This window comes from Lepisosteus oculatus, chromosome 28, assembly GCF_040954835.1.
Source record: "Lepisosteus oculatus isolate fLepOcu1 chromosome 28, fLepOcu1.hap2, whole genome shotgun sequence".
In the NCBI taxonomy this organism is placed as follows: domain Eukaryota; kingdom Metazoa; phylum Chordata; class Actinopteri; order Semionotiformes; family Lepisosteidae; genus Lepisosteus; species Lepisosteus oculatus.
Genome location: NC_090723.1, coordinates 6,698,059 through 6,713,174, shown reverse-complemented (window position 1 = coordinate 6,713,174; position 15,116 = coordinate 6,698,059). Strand labels below are relative to the sequence as shown.

At 47.5% G+C, this 15,116-nt stretch overlaps 1 protein-coding gene across 1 annotated transcript; it reads right to left on the bottom strand.

Annotated features, from left to right (window-relative positions):
- Nucleotides 1-600: 600 nt before the first annotated feature.
- LOC102698974 (26S proteasome non-ATPase regulatory subunit 11) lies at nt 601-14,659 on the bottom strand. Its single transcript, XM_069185584.1, has 13 exons — nt 14,518-14,659; nt 11,805-11,906; nt 11,092-11,288; nt 10,480-10,537; nt 9,814-10,008; nt 8,066-8,210; nt 7,623-7,683; nt 6,860-6,922; nt 6,635-6,760; nt 5,706-5,741; nt 5,302-5,353; nt 3,739-3,881; nt 601-1,968 (listed from the first exon to the last, which is right to left on the bottom strand). The coding sequence occupies exons 1-12, from the start codon at nt 14,606-14,608 to the stop codon at nt 3,739-3,741; spliced, it is 1,269 nt and encodes a 422-aa protein (XP_069041685.1). The 5' UTR covers nt 14,609-14,659; the 3' UTR covers nt 601-1,968.
- Between the last annotated feature and the right edge of the window lie 457 nt (nt 14,660-15,116).

Below are 15,116 nucleotides of genomic sequence, written 5' to 3'. Positions count from 1 at the left end.
GATCTTCCATCGCTCAGATCAAAGGTCCCCCTCACCTGCTTAATCCCAGACTTTAAGTTTTCCCTTCCCAAGAGGAAATGGCCTGCCCTGGGCCATATAAACCCCTTGAGCTCTGAACAGCCACGTTTCCAAGTCACATTCTAAAGCTGAGACATGCTAGTCTATCTATCGGACTGCAGAATTTGACTCAACTGAAGGAAAGAGGAGTCCCTTTATTCCAAGCTGTATTGTCTGCACACGAGCAAGATTGTAAATAATACTAAATCCTTCAAGATTCGTGGACAAACTGAATGGCTGCTAGCAGGTGTGAAAAATCTTGTGCTAACTTAGCAGAGACCGGATGCTGAGCTCATTAATGAGAGGTCTACGTTTCAGACATTCCTTTGAGATTTCTCTCGTCACTTTTGGGAACTATACTAGATGAAAGGCAGAACACACCCATTTTTCTAATTGCATTCCCTTTAAAAGCAGGACCCCAATCCCCCACTTCACAAACAAGCACCCACACAATCATTCTCCATCTTGAAAGACACAGGGGCAAGAGAACCCACTGAAAACTGCATTCATTCTGTATACCGTCCAAGAGGCAGAGGAGAGTCATAAAAATAGAAAACATTTATTTGAACTGAATTTTGTTTCCTTTTGTTAAAGAAAAGCAAAATAAAACCATAAAAATACAGAGTTTGGCTAATAAAGTACTGTATTGTAGTTTGTGAACCATCACTGCAGGCAGAGTTGAGTTGGAGAGCCCCACTATTTTAAACCTCCCCCCTCCCCCCACACACACACTGCCCTGTTCCATCCTCTGTAGGACTAGGTAATGGCAAGACTAGAGTGTCACCAGATCTACGGGGACATTCACCGGGGACATCTGCAAAACAGAGGAGGGCTAGGTGGACACTGTCCTTTTGGGAGACTAAATTTAACAATCCCCCAACTGAAGAAAATAGGGTGGCGTTGTTACAGGTACTTCACCCTGCTTTCCAAAAACACTCGTCTTTACAGGACTTGGTTGGATTCAGATATTTGTTTTTATAAAAGTGGACCTGGTAGCAGAAGGGACTGACAACAACACTTGGCGGGGTTAACACCATGAAGTACATGACGGCCTGGGGTAATTTCTGATCTGCTGCCCTGCTCCATTTTATTATTAGAAGCCGTTACCTCTTTAGCCTAAAAGAGGGATCTCCAATCCTAGACCAGGAGGGTCAGCATGTCTGCTTGTTTTTGTTCCATCTCAGTTCTTAACGGTACTAGTCAGCTTTGTACTGGCTTCATTGGACCAGTTTATCAACACCTCCCAGCTCTCCGGGAGCTAGTGATTTTAAAGAGAGCTGGAAAACCCGCAGACACACCAGTTCTCCAGGACGAGGTCTGGAGACGCCTGGCTTCAACCAGCCGTGCACGGAAGTTACAACCGAGAGTACACAGCGGGATTCTGACAGGACAGAGGGAAGTAGGCGTACAAATTTCGCAACTTTGCAAACGTCTCTACAAGACGAGCATCTTCCCCTGCGTGCCTTTGACAAAGTCCCCAGACCAGTACTGGTGGGTCACAAGACAGCTTTAACCCTAGAGGGGCAACAGAGTACACTCTTTAGGCAGTGTAATCCTAACGGTTTTATTATCTCGGAGGTTTATATGTATATATATTTATAATGTATATGTTTATCGTTATTTTACAATATTCCCTGATAGCCGGCTGGGGCCGCTGAGTGTTTATACAGACACCTGAAAAGGAGAAAAACAAAAAGGTGACGATGATGATGGCGATGAAGAAAGGAGTTCGAGAAGTTTCGTCCGTTGAGGGAGACGTTAAAAACTTTCGGAGTGAAAGCAGAAGGAAACAGAGGAATCCTGTCGCAGTTTTTTGTTTTTTAGTTTTGTATTTTGTTTAAGCTCTCCCCTCCCCCCAAAATGTTCCGCTCGCTGGTCTCACACATTCTCCACGTACTGCAGCCTGGACTTCTGTGGACAGGAGACAACAGTGTTCGCTTTAGACCAGGGAGGTTCTCGACAACCCCGGCGCTGGGGACCCCTTTTCACATCACCACGTTCAACGGGGAACCCCAATATACAACAGCATTCAAAACACCAATCTACATCATCATCAGAGGCAGTAACATTTCAGTAATTGCAGCAAACAAGATAAGTTATTATGAGACACATAATCAGACAGATCATTATTATTAAGCACTGAATCCACAGAAGAATTTAATGGTCAAGCAGCTACATTATATTAACGGCGACTCTAAAGAAGAAATAGATTTTCATGTAAAAAATCGGTCAAGAGCAATCAAGGAAACTGCTCACTCTGTACAACTGATGGTTTTAGAATAGCCTTTTTTGTGCCCGAGCCGAATTTGCTCTTTATTTACTGAAAGGGATCACAGCCATGCAAAGATGCTAGGCAAGGTGGAGAAAACGCAATTGTAGAAAGGATCAATAAAATGCAAAATGGAATATAATTTGAGGACTCAAAAAGAGCTCATTTTCAAGGAGAGAAAAGGTGTAAATTCCGTAGAGAAGGCACAACTCTTTGCCAGCTGACCCTTGTGTCTCTCCAGACTCCCAGAGAATGGACGATGTAGATCACAGCCCAGTAAGTAGGTTAGGGCAGGGGGGGGCTACAGTTGCTCCCTTGACTTAATTTTATCAGGTGCTATTAAACAGCTAATGAGGCTGACCCATTTTAAACTCCATTGTACAGCAATGCTCAGCAGAGTAATTTAACACTAAGTTAAGCCAATTCTTAAAAGCCAATGACTTCTTTATGTCTGTGATCACTGCAGTGACTCCAGTACTGCTTTGCACTGTCCACTTGTCAAAGCTATTCATCTCTTTGACATGCTGTCTGCTCCACAGCGCCTCCCAGCAGCGTTAGAGCCAACGGGAGGGGCAGGACACCTCTTCACGGACGTCACTGCAACCCTGCGGGAGCTCAAGATCAACCCTACAGGGCGGTGTGGTGGCTCTGTGGCTGAGGATCTGCGCCTGTGGCTGGAAGGTTGCTGGTTCAAATCCCATGGCCGGCAGAGGAATCCTACTCCGTTGGGCCCCTGAGCAAGGCCCTTAACCCCAACTGCTCCAGGGGCGCCGTATAAATGGCTGACCCTGCGCTCTGACCCCAAGCTTCTCTCCCTGTCTGTGTGTCTCTTGGAGAGCAGGTTGGGGTCTGCGTAAAGACAAATCCCCAATACAAGAAATTGTATAGGGCCAATAAAGTGATCTTATATCTTATGTCCCAAAGTCACGGGTCTGCCAAGAGCTGCCTCAGGCGAGTGACACAGGCGAGGCTCAGACTCGAAACATCTGGGCCACAGAGCCCAACCTGTGCTCTGAGCAAGGCCTTTACTTGGTGAGACATACAGGACCCCCCCACCCCTCAAATCCCTCGTCAAACAGCAGTCTGTTTCCAGTTCTGCACTGGTCTATGTTAAAACACACCAGTGGCATGGCCATCTCCCAAACAGCCCACATGTGTTTTAATTGTGTTGTGTAGATATCCCTGTCCTGAGAAGGATCTGACACCTGGGCCGACCCATTCACTGACCAGTGCTTTCCGTAAGGAAAAGAGGAATGAGAGTCTTGTTTCAGATGTCTGTGAACCTGGGTTAGATTCCAATCATGCCAAATTACCTTTTTAAACCCAGGACTGCTTGCGGGTTCACCTGCTCATCATGCGAAGGCACATACAGGCACAGACTCCCCACTGCCCCGGGGAGAGAGGAACCTCACCTATGTTAGCCTCTTTGCTTTGTTGTAGAGCGAATCCACTACTTTGCTCATGTTCTGGATGGTTTCAAGAGCTGCTTCATACGTTTTGTCTACCGGAGGCTCATCGAATATGATCAGCACCCCCTCTCCCTGGTCCAGGATCCCTGAAACACAGAGAGGAGGAGGTCAGAGGAGGAGGGATCGTGCGGCTCAGCCCCTCTGCCGACAGGCCAGGCTTGCAACCAAGATTTCTGGGAAAGGTGGAGAAGACTGAAAACAAAAGCAAACTCAGTAAACCAGTACATTGCCCAGAAGTTGCGGTGGAGACCTGATTCATGTCTGTACTGAGAGATCTGCAATATCTCCTTATAAAGGCAGACATGTTATAACAGCACAGGAGTCCCAGATTAAGATTAATGTGAAAGCAACCATATCACCCTGCAACTCACAACTGGAAGCCCTCTGGAGCTCAGCAGGTGTGAACTTGGGCAGTGGCTCGATGGGAGACCTCCTGGGAAAAACTAAGGTTGCTGCTGGAAGTGGTGTTAGTGGGACCAGTAGGAGGCGCTCACCCTGCAGTCTGTGTGGGTCCTAATGCCCCAGTATAGTAACGGGGACGAAGGCAAAAAGGCGATGTTCTTTGGGCGAGACGCAAGACCAAGGTCCTGACTCTCTGCGGTCATTAAAAATCCCTGGGCGTTTCTTGAAAAGAGTAGGGGAGTTACCCTGGTGTCCTGACCAAATTTCCCACTGGTCTTTACACTAATCGTGGCTTCCTAATAATCCCCATCAATAAACTGGCTTCATCACTCTGTTCTCCTCCTCACTGATAGCTGATGGGAGTGTCCAGAAAAGCACTATATAAGTCTATGGAATTATTATTATTATGTCTAATGAGTAATATTAAAGGATTCTGGGAATGTATATGCAGTTGTCTTGCAGAAGCACGAAGAAAATCTCTTGGACAAAGCCAGTTTAGACCAGAGGACACTAGCATCACACGCGTTCACCAGTGGGAGTGTGAGTAGAGTATGACTTGGGTATAAATAAAAAAATCAGCAGAACACCTGCCAGTCTGAAGAATCACAGGCCCACTGGACGCCGCTCAGGGTCCCCTATGTGCAAGCATTAAAATCTGTTGCTCAACAGTGTACATTTTTCATGATGCAGCAGCTTGAAGTGGGCAGCTAACTATGAGCACCTATGTGCATGTACAGCCTTTCCTCCAGGACACTGGCGGCTGTGCAGAGCTGCAGAACTGGGGAAGCTGGGAAGCCTCCTAGAACAGGAGGCGCTTCTTCACCCAGAGGCTTGTGGGAGGACAGAACAAATTAACGATCCACGCTGAAGCGGATCAGCTGATTCTTAAAGAAGACAGGGTAACAGCTGGATGAGGTTCTCGGCTCAGTTAGCTTACCAACTACCAGAAGGAACAGATGGGCTGAAATACATTTTCTTTAGAAGTGTTTAGGGATAATGGAACAGGACAGGAGGATGCTAGTGTGACTATGCCAGGCAGAGTTCTGGTGAGAGGAAACAGGAGGGCAGTGAGGACAAAGACGAAGGAGGTAACTTATTCTTTACCGTGAAACTTCTTGTCCAGAATCATCTGTGACAATTTCCTCTCGACGTCCCCCTGAGAAAAGGGAAGAGCAGACAGTGAGAGGCCTCAGAAAGGAAAGCTAAATCCCTCCTCCCAGAGAGGAAATGAAGAGGTAACTGCTGACACTTGAATGGTCCAAATGAGATGTCTGGTTTCCTGCGTTATTAAAACACAGAAGTAAATAACTGGGAATTCAAAAATGATCCGTAGAAATTAGTCATGACAGAGTCTTTTGGGTCGAAACAAGAAAAAAAGGTAATAAATGCACACCTGGCTCATAGGTCAGGCCTCTATCCATTCAAACTTCACTGGTCCTACCTCCCCCTTGTCCGGGACAGAGATCCCCACCCCTGAACTTCACTAATAAGATTTAAACAATTCTTACCTTTGACAGTTTGATGAGAGTTGATATGTGTTCTATCTGCAAAATGGGAAGAAAAAGAAGTTTTAAATTTGGACCGATGAAAACCAACCCAGTGTAAGAAGACTGTCTGCTCTACTCCAGGGCCGCTGTGAGATCTCCCCCACCTGAAACTGTATCCCTCCCATTCAGCGGTTCACCCCTACAGCACACACAGGCACACGTGCTGCGGCACGCGCAGCTCAGCAAACCCAAACAGCTGGGTTGTCGGAAAGAAAAATCCTGAGAAAGCTCACACTGCTCGCTAAAAACCAGCCACTGCGCGGGAAATAGCGACTTGTGAGAAAGTTTGAGAAAGTCAGACCATTGTATGCTGCAGGCGGTGATCGGGTTCAGATCCCAGCTATCTGTGACCATTCTGACACTTTCGCCACAGAACTTAACTCTCAAGTAAAACAACTCCTTCCAATTCCAATGCTGGATTATGTATTTCTCATTCATTTGTGCTGACAAACCGTTCTGCTTTTCAGTACACTGACGTTTGGTTAGAAACAACAACTGGCTCAATAGAATTTAAACATTTTGCTATTGATGCATATGTAGAGCTAAGAAAAATGCAGTAAATCCCCAGTTTAACAGACTAAGGGGGAAGGGGTTTCCATTACTGCCCAATGTCTGTTAAATCATGAAGGACGTTTTCAGCCCAAGAACACACTATTATATGAGAGAAATGTATTTACACTACCTATGCATATACGTTCTGTATCTGTTGACTTATTTTTTAAAATAATATTGCACTGTAGTATTTATTTTTAACTTGTTGTATTATTTGTGCATTTCCCATTATTACACGCAAGTCTGGTATTTCTAAATCTTAAGCAGGTTTTGTCGGTAAAAGCAAAGTGCATTAAACCGAGGGTTGGGTCTATGGTGAAGAAGAGGGCGCCCCCTACCTGCACTCTGGAGAAGGGCTCGATGACCCGGATGAGGTTCTGCTCCAGCAGGTTGTCGTAGAGCTTGGCCAGGTGAGTGTTGATGATGGGGTCGTCCCTCAGCTCTGCTCTATACTCCGTGAGGGCCTGGGATGAGAGAGAGCAGTCAGGCGGGGCTTCAAGGCACCGTTACAAGGCACAAAACAAAGCAGTAACAGTTACACCACTCCTGGAATTGAGATTCACCTTTTCAAAGTCTGCCAATGACCTGTTCTTGCTAGCTTGTGCAACACATTTCAGCGCATCTGTCTGCAGAAAAAAGAAAAAATCCAAATTAAACCAATGCACCCTCGCCGCGACAACCTCCATGGTCACTTCAGTGAAGATGAAACAGAAGCAGCCTATTCTGCTGAAGATCAACTGGCATTTCATATCTGACAGCACACAGTCAAGGCTCTGAGACTCACACTGGACAGCAAGGGAGCTTAAACTGGAAGTCTGACAGTTTCTTTCATCAACAGAAAGCCATGTGTTATGGGTTTGCCACCTCTTCATTCATGCCCCAATCTGAAGTCATTCTAACTGGGCTACGGGAGTCTCAGTTATAACTTCAAGCCTACCCAGTCAAGGAGGAATTGCACTGCAGGGCAGATCAGCATTGGGCATGCGCCGAGCACAGCGAGCACATCTCAGGCTGCATGGTATTGCAGTCGGGACAGCTTCAGCCTCAAACAGTGACAGAGGACACCTTGAGCGCTGAGGCCGAAGCTGTCCAATCTGTGTGGCACAGTGACTGTAATAGCTGCCCAAGTCTAGTCCAGATGTCCTCTTGAAGTACCATAAAGGGAAGAGGGAAATTCCATAGTACTGTGCCATTCTCTTCTCAAGCAGAAAATGAATGAAGTTCAGTCAGAAAAGGACTTGAAATCAAGAGCTTATTTAGAAGCAATCTCCTTCAACCTACAACCCACCATCGCTCTCTAGTCATGGGCAAAATGGAGGTACATACCTGTCGTCCTGCATATCGCAGAGCCAGCTTCCCACTGATCAAAGCCTGCACGTCCTCCGGCCTGCCAGGAACAGAACAAAACATATGAGAATTCTAATCCAATGGAAGTGCAGACTGCCTGAACTGGAGAACAAGGGGCACAGAGAATCCACAACACATTACTCCATTTTTCCTAGTAACTTATCAGAATGCTTAGATTTACAACTTCATACAGTGGGGACATATCTGTTGCCCGGAAATCAAGTCAACATGGAAACAACTGCTCAAAAGCCATTCAAAAGCTGAATGCTGCACAGGAGGATGAGACCACTGTGAAATCACAAGGACGCTTAAAGCGTTCGACCCTCTAAGGGTGGAGAACTGGCCCAAGAATGCTGCTGACTCTGAATTCTGAAGCAGAAGCCTGCTTTTTCTCTATCCAGGAATGTCACATCCGGGCTTACAAGTTCAGCATGATCTTGCAGAGGAGCATGTATTTGAGAGCAGTGATGGCTCGGGGGCTGTCGATCGAGTCGTAGCCCTCAAATGCCTCGTAGAAATAGGAGTACGCTGTCTTCCAGTCCTTCTCCTCCGCGGCGTGAATGATCCCTGAGAACAGGAGAGGACAGAGGAAACGAAGGGGGGTTCAATATCTCGCTGCACAACTGAAGTATCAGGGATATGACTACACTTCACCCACTATCAGCAGGCTGCTGGAAACAGATGGCACATGGGGAGCCTTCTCACCTTGGAAGTTTTTGCAAGGTGAGAGAAAATCTGTGCGAAAGCAGACAGAACATGCAAACTCCAAACAGCATTACCACTGTGCTCATTTTAAATTAAGGCTTCTTCTTTATGGACACACAATATTACTCTCAACCCATAAGTACCTATGTATTGGATCCTATTGCTGTAATAATTTTATCCCAGATCACAATAGCCCATCACATCTGGCAACTTCACTTTAAAGTAATCCTGTTGCTTCTCCTTCATCAGTGCACTATATTCATCTTCATCCTCATAGCACTGCCTAAAGTCAACCCTTAATGCAGGAACAAGCTTTATTTGCCAGGTTTAACATTAAACTTCTGCATCTCCCTACACTCAGCTTTTGACTTCTCATTTGGCAGCTCTCTTTTGAAAATATCACAAATAAAGCAGTCTGTGAAGAAGAGCTTCCTGTCTTTTTATTTCATATCTTGGCATGAGATGAAGAGGCACCACCGTCTGAGGCGAGAGGAAATGAAATGCTTTAAACGACATCAAAGGGCGTGAAAGTGCTGCCCCTGTTGTCTCTGTGTTTCCTGTGTGTAAACAGGCCTCTCACATGCCCAGGGAACACGTGCTCTTACTCAGGACACCTGGGCACAGGATCCTGACATCACATGGACCGTGTCCACGCCAGGGAGGGCGACAGACCACAAGCACCAGGATCTTTCATCTGCACCCCCTCATATCAAAACCCCACTGCCAGGCAATGTGATGGGCAGCGCCAGTCCTTGAAGTCCACAGGACACTATAGGATTCATCCCCTCTCTACAATACCTCACTGAGCTCATTATTTGGCTAAGCAGTCAAACCTCCTGTTTAAGTTTTTTTAGTGAGTTAATGAATGAAAACTTAAGAGTAGTAGAAGGATTGAACAAGCTACCCGGCCATGATGCTGAACCCAAGACCCTGGCGTCTTTCGATACATGGCTGGATAAGATCCTTGGATCAGTTAACTACTAACTACCAAACGGTGTAGTTCTAATGTTCCAATGAAAAGCCATAAAAGATGTAAAAACATCCAAAAAGTACTTTAGTCTCTTTGCAACTGGTAATGAGAAACACAGCACATGAACTTATGTGAAATGAGATACCATGGCCTTTAATCTAACTAGCAATCAAACAATAGCGTCTTATACCACTCGTGCTCATGTGCTTAACTGTGCGTCCCATCCAACTCAGGAGGATCCCCTGACAAGCCCTGCTTTGGCTCTGTCCACATCCTTACAGACCACGTGGCCTGAACTAATTCTCAAACTAATAAGCTAATTAAACCTCCGCAGCAGGGTCAATTAAATAAGTAAGGATCAATTAAGCCATTAAAATGCTGGCAAGACATTAACACACCTGGACTACCCGCAAGGATTAGCAAAGAGAAGGACACCTACTCCCTAGGCCAGACTGTCAGGACCCAGAATGCTGAGGTCAGCTGGCCTCCCCTTACCTGACTGCATGTCCAGGGCAGCCTGCAGCTTGGGCGGACAGTAGATGGCATTGGCAGTGGTCCTGGCAGAGGTGAGGGCTGCCCGCGCCTTGGGGAGGTTGCTTAGGGCATGGTACGTCTTGCTCTCCAGGAGCTGAACCTCCACCAGCAGAGCCTTGTCGTCCATCTTCTTCAGCTCCTGCAGTAGCTGGGACCCTGCCAAGGCAAGACCATCACTATATATTAACGCCATGTATGAAAAAGCCCAAAACACTTACTATCCCCGTGAGGCAGATCGTCTTTAACGCATCTGTCTCCGAGCAGGACTGTGAAATGGAAGTACTGATTGTCAGTCAAAGATCTGCTTTGGCAAAAGTCAAAGCCAGGCCAATAAAAGGCTGGAATGATGGGCAAGAGAGGTTATTAAAACCAAAAAGAGATCGGTTAATTTAACTGCCGACTTCAAAATCATTACAGCCGGATGAAGGATTAGATGAGGAATCCTGGAGTCAAGCCACTTCAACACCTCTGCCCCTTCAGCCAAACGCCAAGAAGTGGGACTCAACAGCTTATGGCCTGTAATGGATGGGAGAGCAATCGGCTGGACTCCCACTCAGCTCGGAGGACTCCAGGCTGCTTCGGGAGAGCTTTACCAGCCGTTCCAGGCACAGCATTCCCATAACTTACCGAGCAACAGGGCCTCTTGATACCGCTTGGTGTCAAAATACAAGGAAACCAGGCGAGCCTGCAGGGGAGGAGAGAGGCAAGTCAGCACAAGCAGAAAGGCTGGAAGACCATTTTAAGTGGAAAAAAAGATACTGTCACACAGCAACCATGCTTTAGTGGTGGCTCTGTGGCTGAGGATCTGTGCCTACGTCTGGAAGGTTGCTGGTTCATAACCCATGGCCGGCAGAGGAATCGTACTCCGCTGGGCCCCTGAGCAAATCCCTTAGCCCCAGCTGCTCCAGGGGTGCCGTATAAATGGCTGACCCTGCGCTCTGACCCCCAGCTTCTCTCCCTGTCTGTGTGTCTCATGGAGAGCAAGCTGGGGTCTACGAAAAGACAAATTCCTAATGCAAGAAATTGTATATGGCCGCCAATGAAGTGATCTTATATCTCTAATCTCTTATCTTAGTGCTTGCTTAAAACGGATTTATAATGCATGTCCACATTGTCACATAATGTATTTCAGTCTGGATGTTGCCTGAGCTCGCAGGACTGCTTGACCGTCCCAGCATGCTGCTAGCAGCCCCAGGGCGACAGGAATGAGGTGTGGGCACCGGGAGAAGGGCAGCGCACCTCCAGAGCCTGGCGCAGGAAGGTCCTCTTCTCCGACTTGGCCCACTCGATGCACTCCAGGCACAGCTCCACCTCCTGGCCCGTGGCCGCCTCCATGTCCAGGAAGAGGTCCAGGAGGGAGCGCACCAGGCGGGCCGCCTTGGCCTTGCTGATGGAGTTCAGGAAGGGGCGCACGTACTTCAGCAGGCCCCCCAGCTCTAGGGAACACAGACGGGGGGGGGCGTTAGTCAACGCCAGACAGAGCTTTCTGCAGCAGTCCCTTACTCAACCCTTCGACTGCTTCAAACCCCCCCCCAAGTCCAACACCAGACGACTCCTAAAGGAGATATGACTTCATACCTTTTCTGGATGATAGGGGTGAAAGGTGTTCTAAATCACAATGCTGCAGCATTACCTTTTAATATCGCTACAAAAGAACTAAATGGATCCCCACATGTGGTTACCCCAAAAAAAGGACAGTCAGACTCACATGGCTGACCAGGTGTGTTATAACATTATGCTGGACTAGGTCGCTCCGTCAGCATTTCTGAAGAGGCCCCACAGCCCCCACAGTTGGTCTTTTCTCTCTCACCTTTCAGCATGGAAAGAATCATCACCTGCTTCCATGACAGCGTCTATTTAGAAGAAGCTTCCCCTATACCGCGCCCCCCCCCCGGCTGCTTATAGCGCACCCTACAGGTCACCCCTCGCAACTGCAACGCCGGCCATCTCACCTGCAGCCTGGCCCGTCTTGGCCAGCAGGGATCCCAGCTCAAGGATGCTCTGCTCTTTGACCCGCACAGCCTCCTCATCGCTCTCCTGGATGTCACGCTTCACTGGGGGAACAGGACGGGAACATCATGGGGAAAACTGCGGGATGTTCCAGGCATGCATCTAAGCAAATCCCACTGCCTGCAGGCGGACAATACTGGATAATCCAGCCTGCCGGTTAGGGTGCTTGTAGCTCACGGCAAACTGCAAACCCTTGCCACTGTTACTCACCTGACCATAGAGAACTGCTCACTGACCACTCGGGGATTTTCTGGCAAATCTTCAAGTAACTGGATGAGGGGATATTTTCCATTTTCAAGGCAAACACTCTTTAATTTGTAATCATTGCCCCATGTAGGGTAAAGTAGGCCATTACAATGAAACTATAGGACAGCAAAGGTTATTTCAATTGAGACTGACACTCCCCCCTTAAGGATCATGTAGCGAGCACAGAGTCAGCTCCTTTCATGGCAAAAATGAAAGCTTTGTGTACAGCTGAGACAAAGATCTCTTGCTAATTAACACGTTAATCATGAAATGCAGTGTCACAAGAATCGGTCAATCGCAGAGAAATCCACCAGCTCTCCACAGGACACGATGCTGTGTGCAGAGCAACGAGGCTCAAGGCGGGGAGAGCATTTTGGTCAATCAGCAACAAAATAATTCTTCATGACTTCACCCGTCAGTAGATCTGACCCAAGACCTCTCAACTTTCTATTGCACCGCCAGCAAACACACAGCCACTGAAATGCGCTAAGGTAAGGGCACGCATGTGGCTTGTAACACTAACCCTGTTCACCAGCTTGTACTTGCAGACCCAGAGCTGGTCTGTGTTTGCACTTCCTATTGAAGGTAGTGGTGTGTGAGTGTGTGTGGAGAGAAGGGGTGTTGAATGGACTTAATTACAGCACCACATCTTGATGCACAGAGCTCTTCACGATTTCCTACTTAAATTCAGCATTTCCAGGTTCACACCTGCATGCAATTTCCACATTAATGTAAATCCCTGCCTGCTTTCTGCAGGCAGTGTGAAAGCACTTTAAACTTAAGGATAGCAGAAAACACAATAAGAACGAGGACAACAACAAGAAATTAGATTCTGTGCTGGGAGGGCAGGGAGGAATAAGGTCACAAAGTTCTCAAAACTCATCAAATTTAATCTAAAATCACTAGATCTTTCCCAGGGTTCCACTGAAGCCTTCAGACTTGAAATGAGACATTTGTCATTCGTACACACTACAGGATCACCTTACTCTGGATGTGATCCACTTGTTTTTATTCAATGAGAGGTTTTAAAACACAGGCTATATATACACATCCCTTCACTTACATAACCATTCAGAACCAGACAACAGCTGTTCAGTGAGCCTTTAGAATTTCACATCACACAGAGATGACCAAGCCCGACCCCCCATGCGGAGTGTTGCAGGTTTTGAATTACACAAAACATGTACAGCCAAGGCCTATGATATATTTAGGTTTTAAAACTCCCTAAATTAGCATTTCTAAAAAAACTATTGTGTGACTCAAGCCTGTACTATTTGCTCCTGGTACCGTCATGACTTAGGAAAATTTGCCAGTCACCCTGAAGACCAAACTCACAAAACATCTACAACTGAAAACAAAAACACATGGCGAAGCCATTTGAAAATGTACCCGTTTTCGTGTGTCCAGAAAAAAAAAAAGGCAGAACAGACTAAGTGAAACTCAATACAGTGATTGTCGTTTAAGGAATCCTGATATTTTACGAGCATATAATGGATCTAAATGAACAACATCCTCAGGTGTTAACACGTGTTATTCTGAATATCTTTATATCATGACGTAGCCTAGTGATAATTAAGTAACAGCTTTGGCGACTCACAAAAAAAACACCCTTTAAACCTATACACCAATGACGACCACCCAAGCTAACGGATTAGTAGTCAAACAAAACCGCCTTTAAACAGGCGAACTTCCACTTTGACAGAAACGGATCACCAGGAGCTTCGCAAGAGACTACCGGCGGGGGGGGGGAGCGTGTTTCAAGTTTAAAACACCAAACTGGGAAATAATTAACCGGGAACCGACAGATCCTGGACATATACGCGGTGTTGGTAAGGGGTTCAAGCCCGACAGCAGAACTCGCTATCGGCCACAACCGGGACCTGTCCTCCCCGCACAACAGCTGCGCACCAAAGCCGTTGGAAACACAGCTCGACAGCGGCTTGGGAGGGGGATTTAAAACGCTGGACCCCGCTCAGTGCACACAACCGCCGTGACAGGTCTGCACGGGGAACCGGCGCTGAGGGGGGCTTTCTGCGATCAGCGGAGGTGCCCCCCGTGATTTCGCTCCCTCTGTCGGTGCGCCCCGCTCGGCTGTCGCAGACCGAGCCCGATCCTGAAAATCGGCCGTCGTTTTCCGACGAAGCCAAGCCCAGCCCCCTAAACTCGCCGCTCGACACCGGGTTTTATTGTGAAAAACGCATTTTCGAAGGGGGAAAGGCAACTTCATGTACACAGGCCCACCGGCTCCCGGCCTACCACCAGTCTTTCCACACCGTGAGTCAGCAAGCAGAATAACCGGCTCCCGGCTGCTCCATGCACCCGGGTCCGCTCCTCTCAGGACGAATCGAGCGCAGCCCAACCCCGTGTCCAGCTCACCCGACCCCAGCCCCAATCCCCCCGGCTGCTTACCTATTGAATGTAAGATATCGATGGACGCGTTGCGGTCCGTGCTGAGGAGAGACTGAGCCCTCTGAAACTCCACTACCGCCGCAGCCGCCATCTTACCAAATCACTGACTGCCTGACTCTACACAACAAACCCGACAGCGGCCGGAACTACCGCCCCCATGGCACGCCGGGAAATGGAGTCCTTTTTGTGGCAGGAAGTAGGGGAAGGAGTGTCTGCGAAAGGGGGCCTGGGCCCTTGTATTTGTCTGGCGAGGGTGACTTGGGAAATGAAGTCCAAAGACCATTCTTTTTGTAGGAAACACGATATTTCTAAATGTATTATCAGGATCAAATTATATATATACACCCAAAATATGACATTGGATCTTCAAAGACGCGACAATGTATAAGCAGAAGCGCCAAACTAGATTAAGGCAAACTAGATGAAGGCATCCAAAGAAAACGCAATGATTATTCTGTATCGAAATATATCGTAAGTACACATCCCGAGCTCGACAGCTGCTGGGATTGTATGTCATAGCGGTTTGATGTCATTGCTGGACAAGACGTACCTCACAGCTAGGAGGATTTAACACCTTCAGCCTACTGTACTCACCGGCT

Bases quoted from the DNA above. Each gene is read 5' to 3' on its own strand.
- LOC102698974 (XM_069185584.1), bottom strand. From the start codon at position 14,608: ATGGCGGCTGCGGCGGTAGTGGAGTTTCAGAGGGCTCAGTCTCTCCTC. The intron at 10,538-11,091 runs GTGCGCTGCCCT...CCTCCCCTGCAG, and splicing joins TCCTGCGCCAGGCTCTGGAG to GCTCGCCTGGTTTCCTTGTA. The intron at 6,761-6,859 runs GTGAATCTCAAT...CTCTCATCCCAG, and splicing joins CATTGGCAGACTTTGAAAAG to GCCCTCACGGAGTATAGAGC.